Here is a 16,407-nt window from a genome sequence, read left to right on the forward strand (position 1 = left end):
AGTGCAGCATGCAATTTGCATTTGTTTCCAGAGAATCTGAACTTGCTTAGGGTGAGTTGTGAATTCCTATTTTTAAGGAAGACACAATCTTTAAAATTCTCTTGGTGGAGCACAGGGGGCTGGAGACCCTGTTGTTAAGCTTATTAACATTTAAGAACATGTATCCACTTATTCAATACAGTATTTTTTACTTTCAGGTAAAAGCTTGATGTTTCAAATGAAAGAGAAAGAATTAAAAATCAAATTGATACAAAGTTTGTATTGATACAAATTTCTGAGGTAGAGGAACCAGAAAAAGATAGAAGTACCAAAAAGGACAGCAAGGAGATAGGTCATCAATGAGACCAAGTTCACCACATCAAACATTTCTTTTTCATATATTTTAGCTACTCTGCATTAGAATAATAAAAAAGACAAAGTTATTTCAAATCTTAATATATTTTAGAGTATCAAAGAAAGAGTTGGAGGGAAGCAACAGTTTCACCTTGGTTAGATACTAAAATAAAACTACAACTTAATTTCCTGTAAGAAAATAGGATTTATTTCCTCTCCCTATTCCTATCACCTCAACGAGTCAAACACATTTTAGGCCTAAATTTACAACAAAACCAAACCACCTATTGCAAGTGATGAAGACCTGGAAACAACCTCTGAACTGTGATTTCACATTCACTAAATCCACAGCGTTGCCTTTTCTGAAACAAGGCACTCCTAATTTTCTGTCTATATCACTTTAAGGCTGTAAAGGCCAAGTGCCAGAAATGTCCCAAGTTAAAAATAGTCCTTGTCTCCTTTATTAATATTAAATAAATATTAAATTGGTGTGAAGGTTGGGATGAAAGTGTTCTTTACTAGCCACAAAATCCTCTTAACTGAGAAAAAAATCTGTACTTAGAAAGAGGTGGCCACGACAGTATGTGAGGGGAAGAGAAGAGTAATTTTAGTAATGTGGTTTTGGTATTAGTGTGTTTGGCTCATTGCATTTCTGTACGTTAAAATACCTAAAACAGAAAAAGGAAGGATGACTCCTAACTTCAATGTCAATGACTGCACCACAGCTCAGAAGAGTGCAAAATTACATGAATGTGCTCTTCATAATACATACGTCATCCATTTTTAATAAACTGGAGACTAATAATTAACCCCTCGAGGAAAGGCACAGAAATATGAAAGGCACAGGTGACTGAGTCTTTCTCCCTTTTTTGCAAGAAGTTCTATTTTGGTCAAAAAATGGCTTTGCAAGACAGAGGAACCAACTTGTTTGAGAAAGAAGCGTGAACACAGAATGGGTCTTGCCAAGGACAATCCAGCGGGGAGGGCTTTTCACTGCATGGACAATTTGCTCTATTTTTGGCACCTCTTGCACCATATGGTGGTGGTCCTAAGGTCAGTGGCTGGGCTTTATGACCTTAAAGGTCTTTTCTAACCTTAATTATTATATACAATGACAACTCTCATCTCCCTCATATTCTGCTGCACTCTCAACCCTCTTTTGATACTTACACACGTTCCTTCACTTTACTATTTGACTCTCTCATAATTATTAAAATATACAGCTATCAACAAAAAGATTTCTTGAATTTGTGTTATGCTTCCAGACATGAAAGAAATATGCTCCCATTCCCACATGTGTCATTCGTATAAGTAGAAAATAACCTATTGAAGGGAAGTAAAGTTCAAAGTAAGCAAATGTGACTTATTTCCTAACATGGCAACACCCAGAGTTACTCAGCTCTGACGGATATAAAGGCTGCTGGTGACGTACCTTGTCTGAGCTTCTGTTTTTTACACAGAACATAACTCTATGGCTGTTCAAGTTTCCATTAATTTTCAGAGTTTGCAAAGCACAGCTATTAAAAAGCAATGCTCATGGTGTTGAAAGGATAAATAAGACCTGGAGGTTGGTTTTGGCTAACAATAAGAGACAGGTTTGAATAGACTCTGGCAGAGGCACTGCTCTCAATAAATTAAATGCAATGACTGGTTCTAGTAGAAAGCTGCTTTTTTTATAGCCAAATTGTATGCCTAGCTGGGAGAAGTGGGAAACAAGGAGAGAAAAAAAGGGGAAGCCTTTACAGTTTCACTTGCCATCATTTCCTGACAAAACCACTAATAAATACCTCTCTCCAGTTTGGCTCAATAATGCAAGCATCAAAGGCATGTGAAAGGAATGTCTTTCTTACTCTTATGAACCCATACACATACAAACAGGAAAAACTGCCAGTGAAAGCTGTAACTTCACTTTCAGAAGTGGCAGAATGTTTTCCATGCAGGAATTGGATGTACTGCTCACTCCTCTCAGTATACTTGAGACTGGAAATATCACACAGAGTGCAAACCACTGCCAACATAAGACTTAATATCTCCAGCTAAAGGACCTGAAGACGTTTTCATGTGCAATAGATGCAGAGTAATTCCTCCATAAAATTAATCATCAAATATTCCTCCAAGTCTTGGGACAAGCTAAAAGTTCAATAAAGACTGCAGTCCCTTAAATTTACACACTTCAGCTCTGCACATTTCCTGTGGGGAATATAAATTGCTTCTAGTACTTACTACTCTGCATGCCATTCAAATTCTGTTGCTTTAATTCATTATATTAAAAAGTAATACAGACTTCAATTATTTGTTGTAAAAGTAAAGATTTAGCTAAACCACACAGAAAATTCAATTCACACCAAAATGGCTACAATGCTCAAATTAATGTATTTTCAGTCCTCACACGTCCTTCTCAGCATCCTTTAAAATGTCACTTATTTTATAAAAGATATAGATTTTCTGAGTATTGATGTGCTCTATCAGTAGACAACGTCTCTCTGCTTTTAGTTTTGCAGGCATTACTTACCCACCCCAGATCACCAATGACTACAGCTAAAATAAAGGGGTGCATGTGGACAAAGGTTACAGCACAGGACTTAACAGCTGCAAAGTTTGCACCTTATAAACCTCTCATCTTCAATCCTACATTCAAAAGGTACTTATGATTTCAAAGAAATTGCAAATCAAATGATTACACGCTACAGGAAATTAGATAAAAGAGAAAGGAACCACTTCAACACCATCAAGAGAATCTATTCAACTATTATATTAATAGTAAAAAAACATATTTTGATTGCAGCTTCTGCAGGTATAAAATGACAGGTTTTAGATTCTCCTCTATTGAAGTGCACGGATCCACAAAGCGCTTTCAGTCCTACAAGGTGTTTTAAAGTCTTGTAATCATTCAGCAGAGCATTTGGACATCAGTTCTTTTATTTTAAGCGGAGTAATGACTGCACTTGTTGAAATATGTTCTAGAGCATGGAGCACCTTTCAAAATAAATTCAAGCACCAGAATTAAGTATAACTGTTGAACTTCTGTAGCACTGAAATCAACACCGAAGCTTTCACATTTTTTAAAGGCAAGTGATGAATTTATTACTCCTAACTTAAATTTCTTTACAGAATCTAGTGTAATCTTTACATTAGCATTCTATTATGTAAAACTCAATGATTTTTCAGTTCAAATCAATGTCTAGAAATATATACCACTGCAAAATAATGTCCTTCTTTTTGTAAGGAATGGATGTTTTCCTGTCTTTTTCTCTTCCCCCATTTAAGTAAAATTTTAAAAAATCTGTGCATGGAAACATTGGAAACATCAGGACACAAAATACAAGTATTTCTATTAGCTGTTAAGAACACCTACCACAGCAACTGTGCATTTCACTAACAACCAGACTGCTGTACACCAGAAACAAACTATGGGATTATATACGCAAATGTAAAAATATATAGAATACATATTTATGCATAACACCAATAAAAACAAGTCACAAGTTTTATGGGATACTACTTCTCTTGCCACCTCTTGCCACCCATAAATTCTCTACCAAGATATTTTGCAGCATTTTCCAAATTATCTTACAATAAGAATTTCTAATCCTGTTATTTTCCTTTTAATAATTTAAATATACTGTAATGTGCAAGATAGTATTTCAGTGAACCCCAGTCAAAAAAAAAAAACCACAACAAACAATCATATAATAATTGTAACAGAAAACATCTAGTCCTAGGATATATAGGAAATACATTCACATTAGAGTAGCAAAGAGAAATGGTTTTAAACATTTCTTTCTTATTAAAAAAACGGTGCAGAAGCATGAGTTCAGGAAATAATTTACCTTTCTTGTCATCGAAGTACAGTGTCTGTTGAGCTGGATTTGACCACTGGAGGGAGGTGTTATCATTTTGATCGACCCTGCAGGTCAAATTTGCTGTTCCCCCTTCAACAACTGTGACGTTCTGTGTGAGTGGGAACTGCCCTTGGCTGCCTGAGGAGGGAGGGATGGGATGCAGAAAGGAAGAGAATAAGAGAAAAAAAAGAAAATATTTAAGTTATAGGATTGAATTTATTGCAGCAGTTTCCCACAGATGACAGACCTGGAATTCAGTGTGATCTAGTCTGACCAAAGAAAGGTAGTATAATTTTTTTTTTTTTAAATTACATTTACAATATATTCTCTGTACCTGAGAAACAGAGAGATGAATTAAGAAAAAAGGATTCCCCCCCACCCCCCAAGTCGTAACTATTTAGTTCCAAAGAAATACTCTGCAATTTTATCTCCTCAGACATACCCAAAGATATCTCAGTGCAAGCAATATAGTTAAATCATTGTTGAAAACATCACTGAAAGCATAACATAAAAATCCACAGAGTTTTTAAAACAGAGGGACGGGGCAACCTTGACTCTCTGTTTCTTTTTATACATTTTAAAGGCCTCTCAGGATGATGTTTTCTGTGTCAGGTTTGGAAAGTTGTTGGAGAGCAAATGTAGTGTGAATCTAATACTTGATGCATATGCTGTTGGGGGAATATAACCTGATCTCATATGAAAACAGAAGAGATGATGTAGTAGGTCTCTTTCACATCTGTGATTCTATCCCAGAGCATTATGAATCACATTAAGTGCTTGCTGAAAAGTCACTGGGAAGATTTCCAAATGCCTCTACACAATGCAGGAGCAGTATCAGTCAGGTTCTTGAATCACAAGCATTTTCAATGGCACAGTTAGGCTAAAGTGTTTATGTAGTGTGAGAATAGCACACCTCTTGTCAAACAGCACAACACGTTCTGACAAACAGGACTGCAAGAAGGGAGCACAAAACCATGGAAGTGATTTTTAACATGGGTGGGGAAAGAAAAAACCTTCAATAATAAACAAGACACATCACTGAATGTATGAATTTTATCTAGGAGATACATTATTTATTTAAGGGTACAATGCAAAAGAAAGGCAACCCAATACTCTAAATGAAACGTATGCTTCTTTCTTCTCCTTCTTTTACACAGGTTCTATTAAAAGAAGCACTGAAGAGTAGGTAGAGATGCTTGCATAAGAAGTATAATGCCAAGACTGACGCTCAAGTGGGATGTGTCAGGAATTAAAAATCTCTCTACAGTCCTACAGGAGAGAACAAGCTCGTAGACGTGTCATAAGTGCATCAAGGATATAATAAATACAATACCCATTAATGATACAATACAGAATCATAAATCCAGCATAAAACCCTCAGAGAAACATCCTATTTTAGTGCCTCTCATCAGAGTTGTTCCCAAACAAGTTAAAGTGAGACGTGTCTTCAATATAAAAGCATGGCAATATGGAAATCTATTGTCTAGGATACAGGTTTGCAGAGGAGCAGAGTAAGGAAGTACTAAATAAAAGATTAACAACTGAACTTCTATTTGACCTACTGATATTGCCAAAACCATAATTCTAGCCAGATTTTGATTTCCCTATGTGAAATAATCCCGATGGCCTTAGACATGGAACATAAGCACCCCCATCAGTGAAATAAATAAAATATTTCCACCAAAATGCAAATCTGAATAACTATTATAATTTTTGAATAAATATCAACTACAGTTGTCTAAAGATCAAGATTTACTGTGTACTGATATTTACTGTAAGAGGGTATTTACTATCAACAGGATAACAGACATAGTAAATTAAAAATAAGGAATACTAAAAATACCATGGCTAATTTAAATGCTGCAAATAATAAATGCCAAAATTCTCATGACATCCTCTGTATCTGACACTTCATTAATCAAACCCTGCTTCTTGAAAACCACACATTGAGAAATACAACGATGAGACAAAAATAATAAACAAGGATGGAAAAAAAGAAAAAAGAAAAGAGAAAAGATTTGTCATTTCCTTCCATTTCTCCTCTTTCAATTCCAATGTGTCAAGGAACCTCAAGATATTGCATAAATTGCTTATCATTTAAATTAGAATTTTTAAAATCCAGAAAAATGCACACAGCCTGTTGTTACTTCCACTAAATTACAGGCAACTCACCAAAGAAATAACCTTCTAAAGTATGAGCTGTGAATAGGAGACTATGTGGGCTAAAATACTTTTTGCCTACAAGAAGCATTAAACAGAACCTAGTGCCAGAGATTAGCACAGTGAAATCTGTCGTTTACATTAAAGAACTGGAATGGGAGGTAGTTTAATAAAAAACCTGCTGTAATGATTTAGGACCTTATTAACACAGTTTAGGAGATCTCCCCATAATTACCCTGTATTCTCTGTCTGGTATTACAGCTCTTATCATGAGGTGTCAGTGTACATGCACTCTATCATTTGTTACTGACTGCCAAGTCACAGACTCATCTCTGGTCAGTACATAAACTATTCTGATCAACCATATAAATAGAAACTGCAGATGCCATAACCTGAAGAAGTCGGAACTTTCTTTTCTCTGGCCACCCCAGTGATTGCTAATTATTTGGAAACAAGAATTAATCTAGCATATAAAAAGAAGACCAAAATGTTCATCTTATCCCTTGCCAGCAGAGAATCTGTGTGGTTCTGCAGAAGATGCACAGAGCTTCACGGGAAGCTTGGAGTGGAGAAGAGGTTCAGAGAAAAGGAGACATTTAACATGGAAAGTAGCCCAAGTATAAAGAAGGGAGCCTGTACAGGACAGAGATAACTAGATAAAGCAAGTCCGAATGAAAGGGTACTGCACATCTCTTAATGAAGACAAAAAATACTAGTAAGTGATGGGAAAACTAAGACAAAGAAAAACTCATGAGATTCACTTTAGTGTTTGTATCTGCAGCTAACTTGGGATACTAAAGAAGGCACTTTGGATCCAGAAGGACTGGAGGAGGTGGTAAAACCCTATATGAAACAGGTGAACACTAAAGAAAACATTAGCATCATGCCTTTTAACACAGCTGTTAAAATGTCAAAGAAGTGGTTTATGCCACTGAAGATTGCCTCTGGTTCCTGAGGATCTCACAGTATTTTGTGGGAGAGGCCTTGTTTCTGTTAATGTCCTCTAACAAAACCATTCATTCCACCTTGGCTTAAGAAGCCCAGTAATGGAAAATTTATGGCCCTTCAGTAACTTATTTCAGAGAGAAACAGTCCTCATTGCTCAAACAAAACCACAGAATTCACCCCTGCTCTAAATTTGTCTCACTATAGCATCCAGCTTCCACTGGCTCTTAAATCTTTTCCCCTGCTCAGAAGAGCCCTCTTTTATCAAATTTCTCCTGTAGGCACTTAGAGACTGTGATCAAATCATCCATTAACCTTCTTTTTGATAATCTAAACAAATTGAGCTCCCAAGTCTTTCTGCAGAGATGACATTTTTCCAATCCTTTAATTAGTCTGTGGCTCTTCTCTGTGCCCTCTTCCATGTGTCCTCTTCTTTCTGAAGTGTGCAGCCCAGGCCTGGAAGTCCCACTGCTGCAGTCACAGAAGGCAAAAATACAAAGGTGATGCCACTTCTCTACCAGTTTTTTGTATTCCTGTTTGCACACCTAAATTAATCCTCTTGACCTGAGGGTCAGACCCAGGTATGACTAAAGGTTTACCACGGGGCTGGGATTTTTCCCTTTTCTCTTCCAGTTCTCCTGTAGCTCTTACTTACACATCCCTATATTTCGCTGCACTGGACACAGCTCTTTAGGTAAGTTCAGTACAATTTATTTCCTACTTTACTATTAACTGAGGTGATTGACAAGTATAATTGAGATAAAGACTACAACTCAGATGCTAAAGACAGGGCTACCCATCCAGATTACTTGCTTTCCTCCCTACAAATGGCTGGGAATGACATTTCTAACCTCCACCAGCAGGTCAAGTCAATCAAACACACATATATATATATATTTATATCTATATCTATCTATATATATATATATATACATATATATATGTATATCCACTACAGTATATCAAATTACATTCTGCTCCTCAATCAAATCTAGAGCAAGGACAAACAATTTTACTGCCTGTATGGAGTACACTAATAAAGAGATGAAAAAAAAAAATTACTGATGGTCCACATTATTAATTCCTTTGCATCTGAAAAGGAAAACACTACAAGGTTTTGCAAAGGTAAATTACAACAAGCAATGAAATTACTGAAAAAAGGCGGCTGCATCGAGACACTGTTATCATCATGTTGTATTCCAGCCCCTCTGCTCATTTTAGCTTTGTTAGCAAAAGTATTCAGCTATTTGGACTAGATGGAGCTATAGTTAAGTATATTCTATCACAGGTTGTTCCTGCAATGCTTTGTGAAGGACCAACACTCATATCTCATTAGCCACAAGCTGGTTCTTGCCAAGAAAGGCTTTTCTTTTTTGTTTTCCCACCCAAAAATCATGGCTAAACTGCTTTTACATTTAACACTGATTTTTATCTCAGTGTGTGACAAGTCTACGTAGAATAATTATCATTATTTGGTCCAGTTTGTAAACATTCATCATGTGAGTTCATTTCAGGTTTTTTGTTTATGTTTGGGTTAGGTTTTTTGCTTGGTTTTGTGGCTTTGTATTTTTTTGTTTTTTTACTTTTAGCAATTACAATGAAAGCTCTTTAATGAGTTCAACACTTCCACTTGACGCTTAGGTGATACATTCTAATCAATTTACCAGGCTAATTATAAATGTGACTAGGTGGCTGTGAGCACTGAGAAAACATAATCCTCTCTTTACTTTTGTTTCTACAAAGGTCTCTTTTTGGAAAGTAAACAGTTATGTCACAAATTAAGAGTGTATCAGTATCAATTAAGAGCACAGCATCAGTGCAGCAAGCTTTGCCTACTCATACCACTGTGCATCAGAGAGCCACAAAAAAAAAAAGTTGTGGATAGAGAGGATGGCCTAGAAAAGAGGTGACAGAGATGCAGAGAATTATCAGTGTTTTGGCACATTGGCTCTACACAGGGCCTGGCTACCCAGAGTCCCTGTGAGGTAAATAGAGTTTATCAGCATGCAAGAGGGAAAAAGTAGAGCCTACAGTTCTATAGCAGAGATTTATCCTTTTCAGTCTTGCACGGAACCACAAAGCCATGGGCTTTTTATTTGATACCTCCACAGCATGGTCTCAGACAAAACCAGAGGCCATAAAAATGCAGAGCTGTATCAGAGGAAATAAAAAAAAAAAAAAAAACCAAAAAAACCCCCCAAACTTGAGCAAATTATTTTTTCAAAACAGTCTGATTTTTAATATTGATTTTAATAGGACCAGGCCCTAAAAACAAAAACAGAGTAAATATTTGGGTGAAAGAGCAAGAAACTTACTACTTCAAATATCAGCTTGCATCTGTAGGGAGAATACATTAATTTTGGCCTTCTTTCTTAGTAAAGAAACTAAAACATTAGGAAAAAAAAGCCATTATGATGAAACATCTAATATACTGAATCACTTTCCTGGCTTTCTCACTTAATTTATATATGAAATAATGCAAACACCTCTCCAAGGAGACAAAGTATTATTAGCTTGTCTTTATCTAATTTAAAGAGCAATGATACTGTGAACTGCATTTCAGCAGGCATAAACTGAGATCTGCACTACTGTGCAACTGTGTGCTTCTTCTAACTTTGCAATGGGAATGAATCTGCTTCTCTAGGCTGCCAGCATGGATACCAAATTGAAGGTTAGTGTCCTGGAAAATCTGAAGGAAGAAACTACATGATTTGTTGCCTCTAATTTTTTTTTAATTTCTTAGAACAGTCTTAAGGGAGCAGTAAAAATATTGATGACAGATTAAAAAAGACAGTTTAACTCCTGATGCATAACTACCTGCTTTGCTTTATTTCAAGAGGCAATAGAGCAAGTGCCTGCATGCTAAACTGCATTCACACCGCATTTTTAAAGAACAAAAGAATTTCCTGAGCATTATTTGGTACAGAGAGTCCTTAACTGGATGGATCCACCTTTCTGAACTTGCTATCTTAAACAGCAATAATTTAGTCCCATATCTAGATTGTAAATACTTTTTGATTTGATGCCCGGAGAAAATATCCCTTAAATTGTTTGCTCACTGAAGAAACATCGTTTAAAAAAAGAAACAAACCAAACAAAATTGTGTTCTCTAATAACTGCTACATACTCCAGTAACAAAACCTCTTGCAGAGAACATTGGAATTAATGAGAACACTGCAGAAACTTACTGCAGAATGACAGGTTTAGGAGAGAGAGAAGAAATGATGCAGAGAATAACTGTTACCCCCAGACTGTGCATTCAAGCTCACTGAGCCTTTTTAAATGTTTCAGCAATACTAAAATAATGCAAAGGCAAAGGACAAGAGTGAACCAATACAGCCTCTGATTTCAGACTATAGAATTTATGTCTGACAGCAAAAAAAGAAAAGGAAGAAGCCTCTTCTTCCTTCCTTCCTTCCTTCCTTCACTCCCTGTGTTTCAGGTGTATGTTTCCAAACCAACAGCTAACTCAAAATATGATTAACTTGGACTATATTACAGTGAAAAAGATTGCAGATATAAATTTGGAATAAAACCCAAAAAACATATTGAAGTAGAATTATTCCACAATGACAAACAGGAAAAAGCATGAGAGAGACAACAGGGGGAAAAAAATAAAAAAGAGTATGTTGGGGTCTCCCCCCATCCCCGCTGTAACAAGAGTAGGCACAAACAGTGCTGTTTCCTAGGAACCTTGGATAAGTGACTATTTTTTACTCTTTTCAGGCTATCACCATGGTATTATTTGCTTGTGAATGGAGAAGAGTATCCAGTGACATTATTCAGTTATTACTTATTAAAAGGCATTCTCCTCCACCACTCTACATTCCTGAGAAAGTTACAAATCCAAACACAATTGAAGTGAGCCTCATCTTCCCACAAATGTGACAACAAACTGATGAATTTTCTGGTTCTCATAATTGTAAATACGGCTCAGACTTTGTGTCACTTTTCACTCTATAGCATTATGCTCAATTCTTTGTGCCTTAATGAATTGAAAAGTCCTTTTTCTCTAAAAGCAGGACAGCATCCAATCCTAACATGAAGAGTAAGGAATTGGACACTTTAACTTCTTTGAGGATCTGGGCCTCATTGTCACCACATTTTTATTCCTAATCTACAAAATGAGAATAGTTGCGCTTTCTTACTTCACACATCAATGCTCCAAGGAGATACCTGTGCTAATCTCTCAGATACTTCAGTAGCCCAATCACAGCCTTTCCCACAATTCTCCTCTGTTTTAATCCTGGTTTGAAATACTCTGGGCATATATAAAAGCGTTTAGCGTTAATACCGGGAGAAAATACTTTGGAAAATAATACTATTATTGAAAATAAGTAATGTGTAAAGAAGAGGGAAATTACTAGGAATTCCAAAATAATTGAATAAATTTTGGTTAGAGGAAAAGATGGACTGGTATTATTAGAAATATTAACTTTTCACCCAGTATTAAAAGAAAACAGTTTTTCTTCAGAAAAATCAAAATACTTTGGTTTTCATTTTTCCATATCAAACATTCTACAGAAAGGTAATTACACAAAGAAGAAAAAATGTATCAGTAGATTCATTTTTTTCCTGCTCATTTTACTACAACCCCTTTCATGACTTCCTTTCCCCCATTTGTGAAAAATTTCAGATCTATTGGAAAAAATGCTCTCTCAGGCTTTCCAGCTATTGATTTCTATAAAAGAAAATATACTTGCATCTCTTCAGGAATACACTTTTTCTCCTTCCTTCATCCTTAAAGACAAATTATGGTATTTGAAGTCCAACATGCAGGTAACCCACCTGGCAAGAACTTTTTTATTGTGTACCTATTCATCTTTGTTCTCTGTTTGACCACTTTTTCTATCTGAGCAGAACACAACCAAGATTTAAAATCCTTCCACTTTTAACTTTGTCTCACCAACTTCTGAAATGTCATTCAAAGAGAAGTTAAAAGACAGAGGAAGAGGCAACTATACAAATCAGCTCCAAGAAGTGCTGTTGTCTGAATGTTTGTAACCTCAAAAAGCATTCAGAGATCCTCAAAAATGCACCATAACTGAACTGCCTATTGTTAGTTACAAACACCCATGGCAAAAGCTCACTCACCAAATGGAACCTCCTGTGTTTAAATGGAAGCTTAAACTTTTCACTGTACTGAACAGCTGAGCAAAAGTGAAAATTAAAACTGTTCTAGGTTTGCCTTAGTATTTGCCCACACAGTAGCTTTAATTCTTGTTAAAATATAAGTAAACACATATTGTGTATATTTTTACACATGTATGCCCAGAAAGAACAGTGATAAATTTGCTACTAAACCACAGCTTGTTTCTGCGAATTTAAATTCTTTTTACTTCAGTGTATTTTAATTAGACTAGAACATTTAAACACTGATCTTACCACCTGCCTCTGTTTTGGAAACAAGTTTGAATAAGAATCACCTGTCATTGCACTAGTACACTAAATAAATCCTTGCTACCTGGACTTGCAACACTTTCACTGCTCAGTTTGCTTCAGGTGACATGTCATCCTCAAAGGTAAATGAAGAAAAAAGCAAAGGTGGAAAAAACAGGTTTTGGCCAGAGACTTATCTGTTCTGACTACCAAATCAGTGCTGTTTTTCAGTGAAATACTCTGTAGTTGTAAACATTCCTGATAAAACCATCCTAGCAGTAAATGAGGATCAATATATGGAAGTCAGATCTTTGAGTTCTGTCATTGGAACAAAGTATGGACAAATCAAACATACTTTCCAAAAAAATCCCCTTCATAAATATAAAGACTATTTTGAAGAGTTGTGTTGTTACACACAAAAGGCAACGCTGTCTTAAAGGTGGGAATACGGTGCCTGCAGATGGTGTGATCTGAACTCCCTTAATGACCTTGTGTTGATCAATACCTAAACACATCCTGGCCAACTGGGAACGGTCCCTGAAGAAAGCAGTTCTGATTCTCACCGAGCAGAAGTCAGAACGATTAATAAAGTGTTTTCCACTTGTGACCATTTGTATATTCACAAAGTTTTCACTACTGACGATTTCACCCACCCTGTCGATATCTACCTTCTTTGATGTTTGACTCTTTTTCTCGTGCAGAGAAGATCACAGCTCTGTTTAAGCTCATGAAAGTTCAAGTACAAAACAACAGTTTTAAAGCTGACTTTGTACTTGATGGGCTATTTTCCTTCTTTTGGTTTACACAATAAAATAAAGGACAGGAATTTGGTCTGGAGAATGACTGCTTTATACAACTCTAGTAGCCCTTTCGAGCCTAAGCGGCACCAAACTATAAACAACAAAATTACTTAGGCCAGACTGCACTTTCAGGCATCAGAAGCCAGGCATGGCCTACAAAAATGAAAGGCAGCTTACACCAAACAAGGACGTGTATTCCACTCTATCCTCTCCCATTGTTGCTTCAACACTTGCTCTGTGTCCTGACACAGAATAGCCCTTTCCCTTCCAACAACACTATCTGTATTTCAGAAAGACAGCTGCTTCTTCCAGCGCAACCTTCTCAGTGAAGAGAATATTTTCTCAGGTGACTGCTTTTTGCCAAATTTCATCTGGGAACCAGGTGAATTGCTCCTGTTAGCAGATATTAGAAGATGAGGATTGGATCCCGCTATTCTACCGTGTACCTATTTCCCTAATGAGTCTTGCATGCAGATCAGTGGTAGATGTGGCTCTAATTTTGCGCAATTTAGATATCACTCTGTGCAAAACTGCATTAGACTTCGGTGTACTTTGAAATAAAATCACATACTCTCCTGACTTTCTCTTTACCTCCCTGTGGTCTATGAAATATCCATTGATATGGCAGTGCTGATCTGCAGCAGTTCTCCCTGCTGACTTAGGCCAGCAAGCTGCTCGTGAATCTAGCAGATGTTTCAGTTGTCTAGGCCAATGGAAACCTTATGGACCCTTTTTTCTTCATCTCCTCCCAGGAGCAAATGTTAGTACAGCAGATATCTGGATGTGTGCCATGTAGCAGCAGAGACAGGAAAAAGCTGCTGTGGCTTTGCTGAACGTGGTGCTGTATAATGATTGTATTTTTTTCCAGTGCTCTCTAAGAGGGTTATTTACAAATGCCATGCTCCTCACACATAGCTGAACATAAGCCTGGGTTCTTTAAAACAGATCCCTAAACTTCCCCTGCTGTGCTATTGAACCTTAGGTTAATACACAGATATTAATTAGAAAGATCCATTCATACGATGGACTTTTATTTCCCTGCCAGTACAAATTTAGAAATGCCTAAACGCAAGTTGCATTCAGCACCGTGCCCCTAACAGATTGTAGAGGCTGTGACAAGGGAAACTGTTAAGGGAATTTAGGACGAGAACAATTTAATTTTTTTAAAATTTAATTTAAAATATGGAACAGGTCGCCCAGAGAAGCTGTGGATGCCCCATCCCTGGAAGTGTTCGAGGCCAGGTTGGATGGGGCTCTGAGCATCCTGGTCTAGTGAAAAGTGCCCCTGCCCATGGCAGGGCGTTGGATCTGGATGAACTTTAAGGTCCTTTCGAACCGAAACCATTCTGTGTTCCTATGATTTCATGGTAATTTAAAGGAAATTATATTCTTGAATTCTCTAGCCGTCCTCAAAAAATGCTTTTTGAAAAATTATTTTTTCATCACTTGACCTCACTTTCACAGTGGGTGGTAGGAACAGTCTCTTATTCAAAATCTCTAAGTTCTTATTCTAGAACTTGTTTCTTTTTTTATTGTGACCTTTGGATCCCTTTTATTTGTGAGAATTCAACATGGACGCTGTTATTTCAAGTTGTCTGTGAATAAAAAGTTTCAACCCAAATATCATATTTGTCTGAAATCCTTGCCCTTACTGCTCTTAAAGGTAATAATTTGGTTTAACAAAAGGAATCAGACAAAAAAAAGTTTTCCAGATTTCTTTACTTTATGCATTTATGAAGCATATTTTTAGATATAGGCATTCATTATTCCTCTCTCATGACCCAATTAAATTCTGACTCCTCAGAAAGCACAGAAAGGGACAGGACAGGGGCACCTGTGTGAAGCCAATGGCAGAACCAGGAACTCAGAAGTGACTTCTGAATTTCCACAAGAAGTACTAGCATTAGCTTCAGTGTCTTCTGGGCTGAAATAGTCATCTTTTTTTAACAAAAAAGCTTAATTTCTGTCCAACAGGCTGACAGAATAACTTTATTAATCAATTACTTTCATAGAAAACGGCATCTTTCTTGGGAAATTTTTTTGTCTTCCTTAAAATCATATTTGTTGGGACCCTCCCCCCCTGCCATGTGGTCCTGGGAGAAGGGCCCTGGGCAGAGGAGGCACGGGGTTTCCCTGCCCCTGGTCAGCCTCGTTCCCCATTGGTTGTTTTGTGTTCCCCTGCGCGGGCAAGGACCCTCGGGTCCCGTGATTGCAGCAGTTCCTCAGCAGAGCCCCAGCCATGCGACTGAAGAACTAACCATCTCTGAAACATCTACCAAGAATCTGTCCATATATATTTCTTTTCCACGGGCCTCATTGTCTGTTACATGTGTTGCAGTATCCCTGCTGTAACAAATGGTTGATAATGTGAGCAGAACAATCCCCAATCGCTAAGGACAGCGACTGATTTGTGAGTAAACTCTGGATTTCTCTTCTTGTTTTTGTTTTGCTGTTCCATCTCTAAGTTACGGAGGAACTGTGGAAAGACTTGGCTCTCTCCAAGCTGCATATGGACATTTATCTTAAATTTAAAAAGATTCTTGAACAATGATTTGTAAATTTTAGCTTAATTCAAGATCAAAAGGAACTGAGACATTTCCTGGCATGGTTGTTTAAGAACTTTTTCTGTGTTTCTTGGGATTTGATTCTTACCAAAGACTTCTGGAAGACCATTTGGACACAGCTAATTTCTGAATCAAAATATACGCCGATGGAAGAATATTTTCGTGAATATTATTTAATTACTGAGACTCTTGAGCAATGTCAGCTGTGTCTTGGTGAAGGGAAGCCTGGCTCAGGGACCGTGTGGCCTCGCCCACATGGACCAAGTGCTCTCTGAGCAGCAGCGAGGCAGTTCCCGCGGGCGGAGCGACGCGATCTGCAGTGTCGGCAGCAGAGCGAGGTGCGGCGGTGCCCACCCAGCCCCATGCAGCGCGTGGTGGAGCGAG

The 16,407-nt window shown here is 37.3% G+C and overlaps 1 protein-coding gene across 1 annotated transcript in view; it reads right to left on the reverse strand.

Annotated features, from left to right (window-relative positions):
• The window catches only part of CADM2 (cell adhesion molecule 2), a 212,297-nt gene that overhangs the window by 171,413 nt on the left and 24,477 nt on the right, over positions 1-16,407 (reverse strand). The window contains exon 3 of the mRNA XM_017731426.1: positions 4,164-4,313. Within this exon, the coding sequence (XP_017586915.1) occupies positions 4,164-4,313 (150 nt within the window). The remainder of the gene's footprint in view (positions 1-4,163; positions 4,314-16,407) is intronic.

Source organism: Corvus brachyrhynchos, unplaced genomic scaffold (genome assembly GCF_000691975.1).
Source record: "Corvus brachyrhynchos isolate BGI_N302 unplaced genomic scaffold, ASM69197v1 scaffold152, whole genome shotgun sequence".
NCBI classification, from domain to species: domain Eukaryota; kingdom Metazoa; phylum Chordata; class Aves; order Passeriformes; family Corvidae; genus Corvus; species Corvus brachyrhynchos.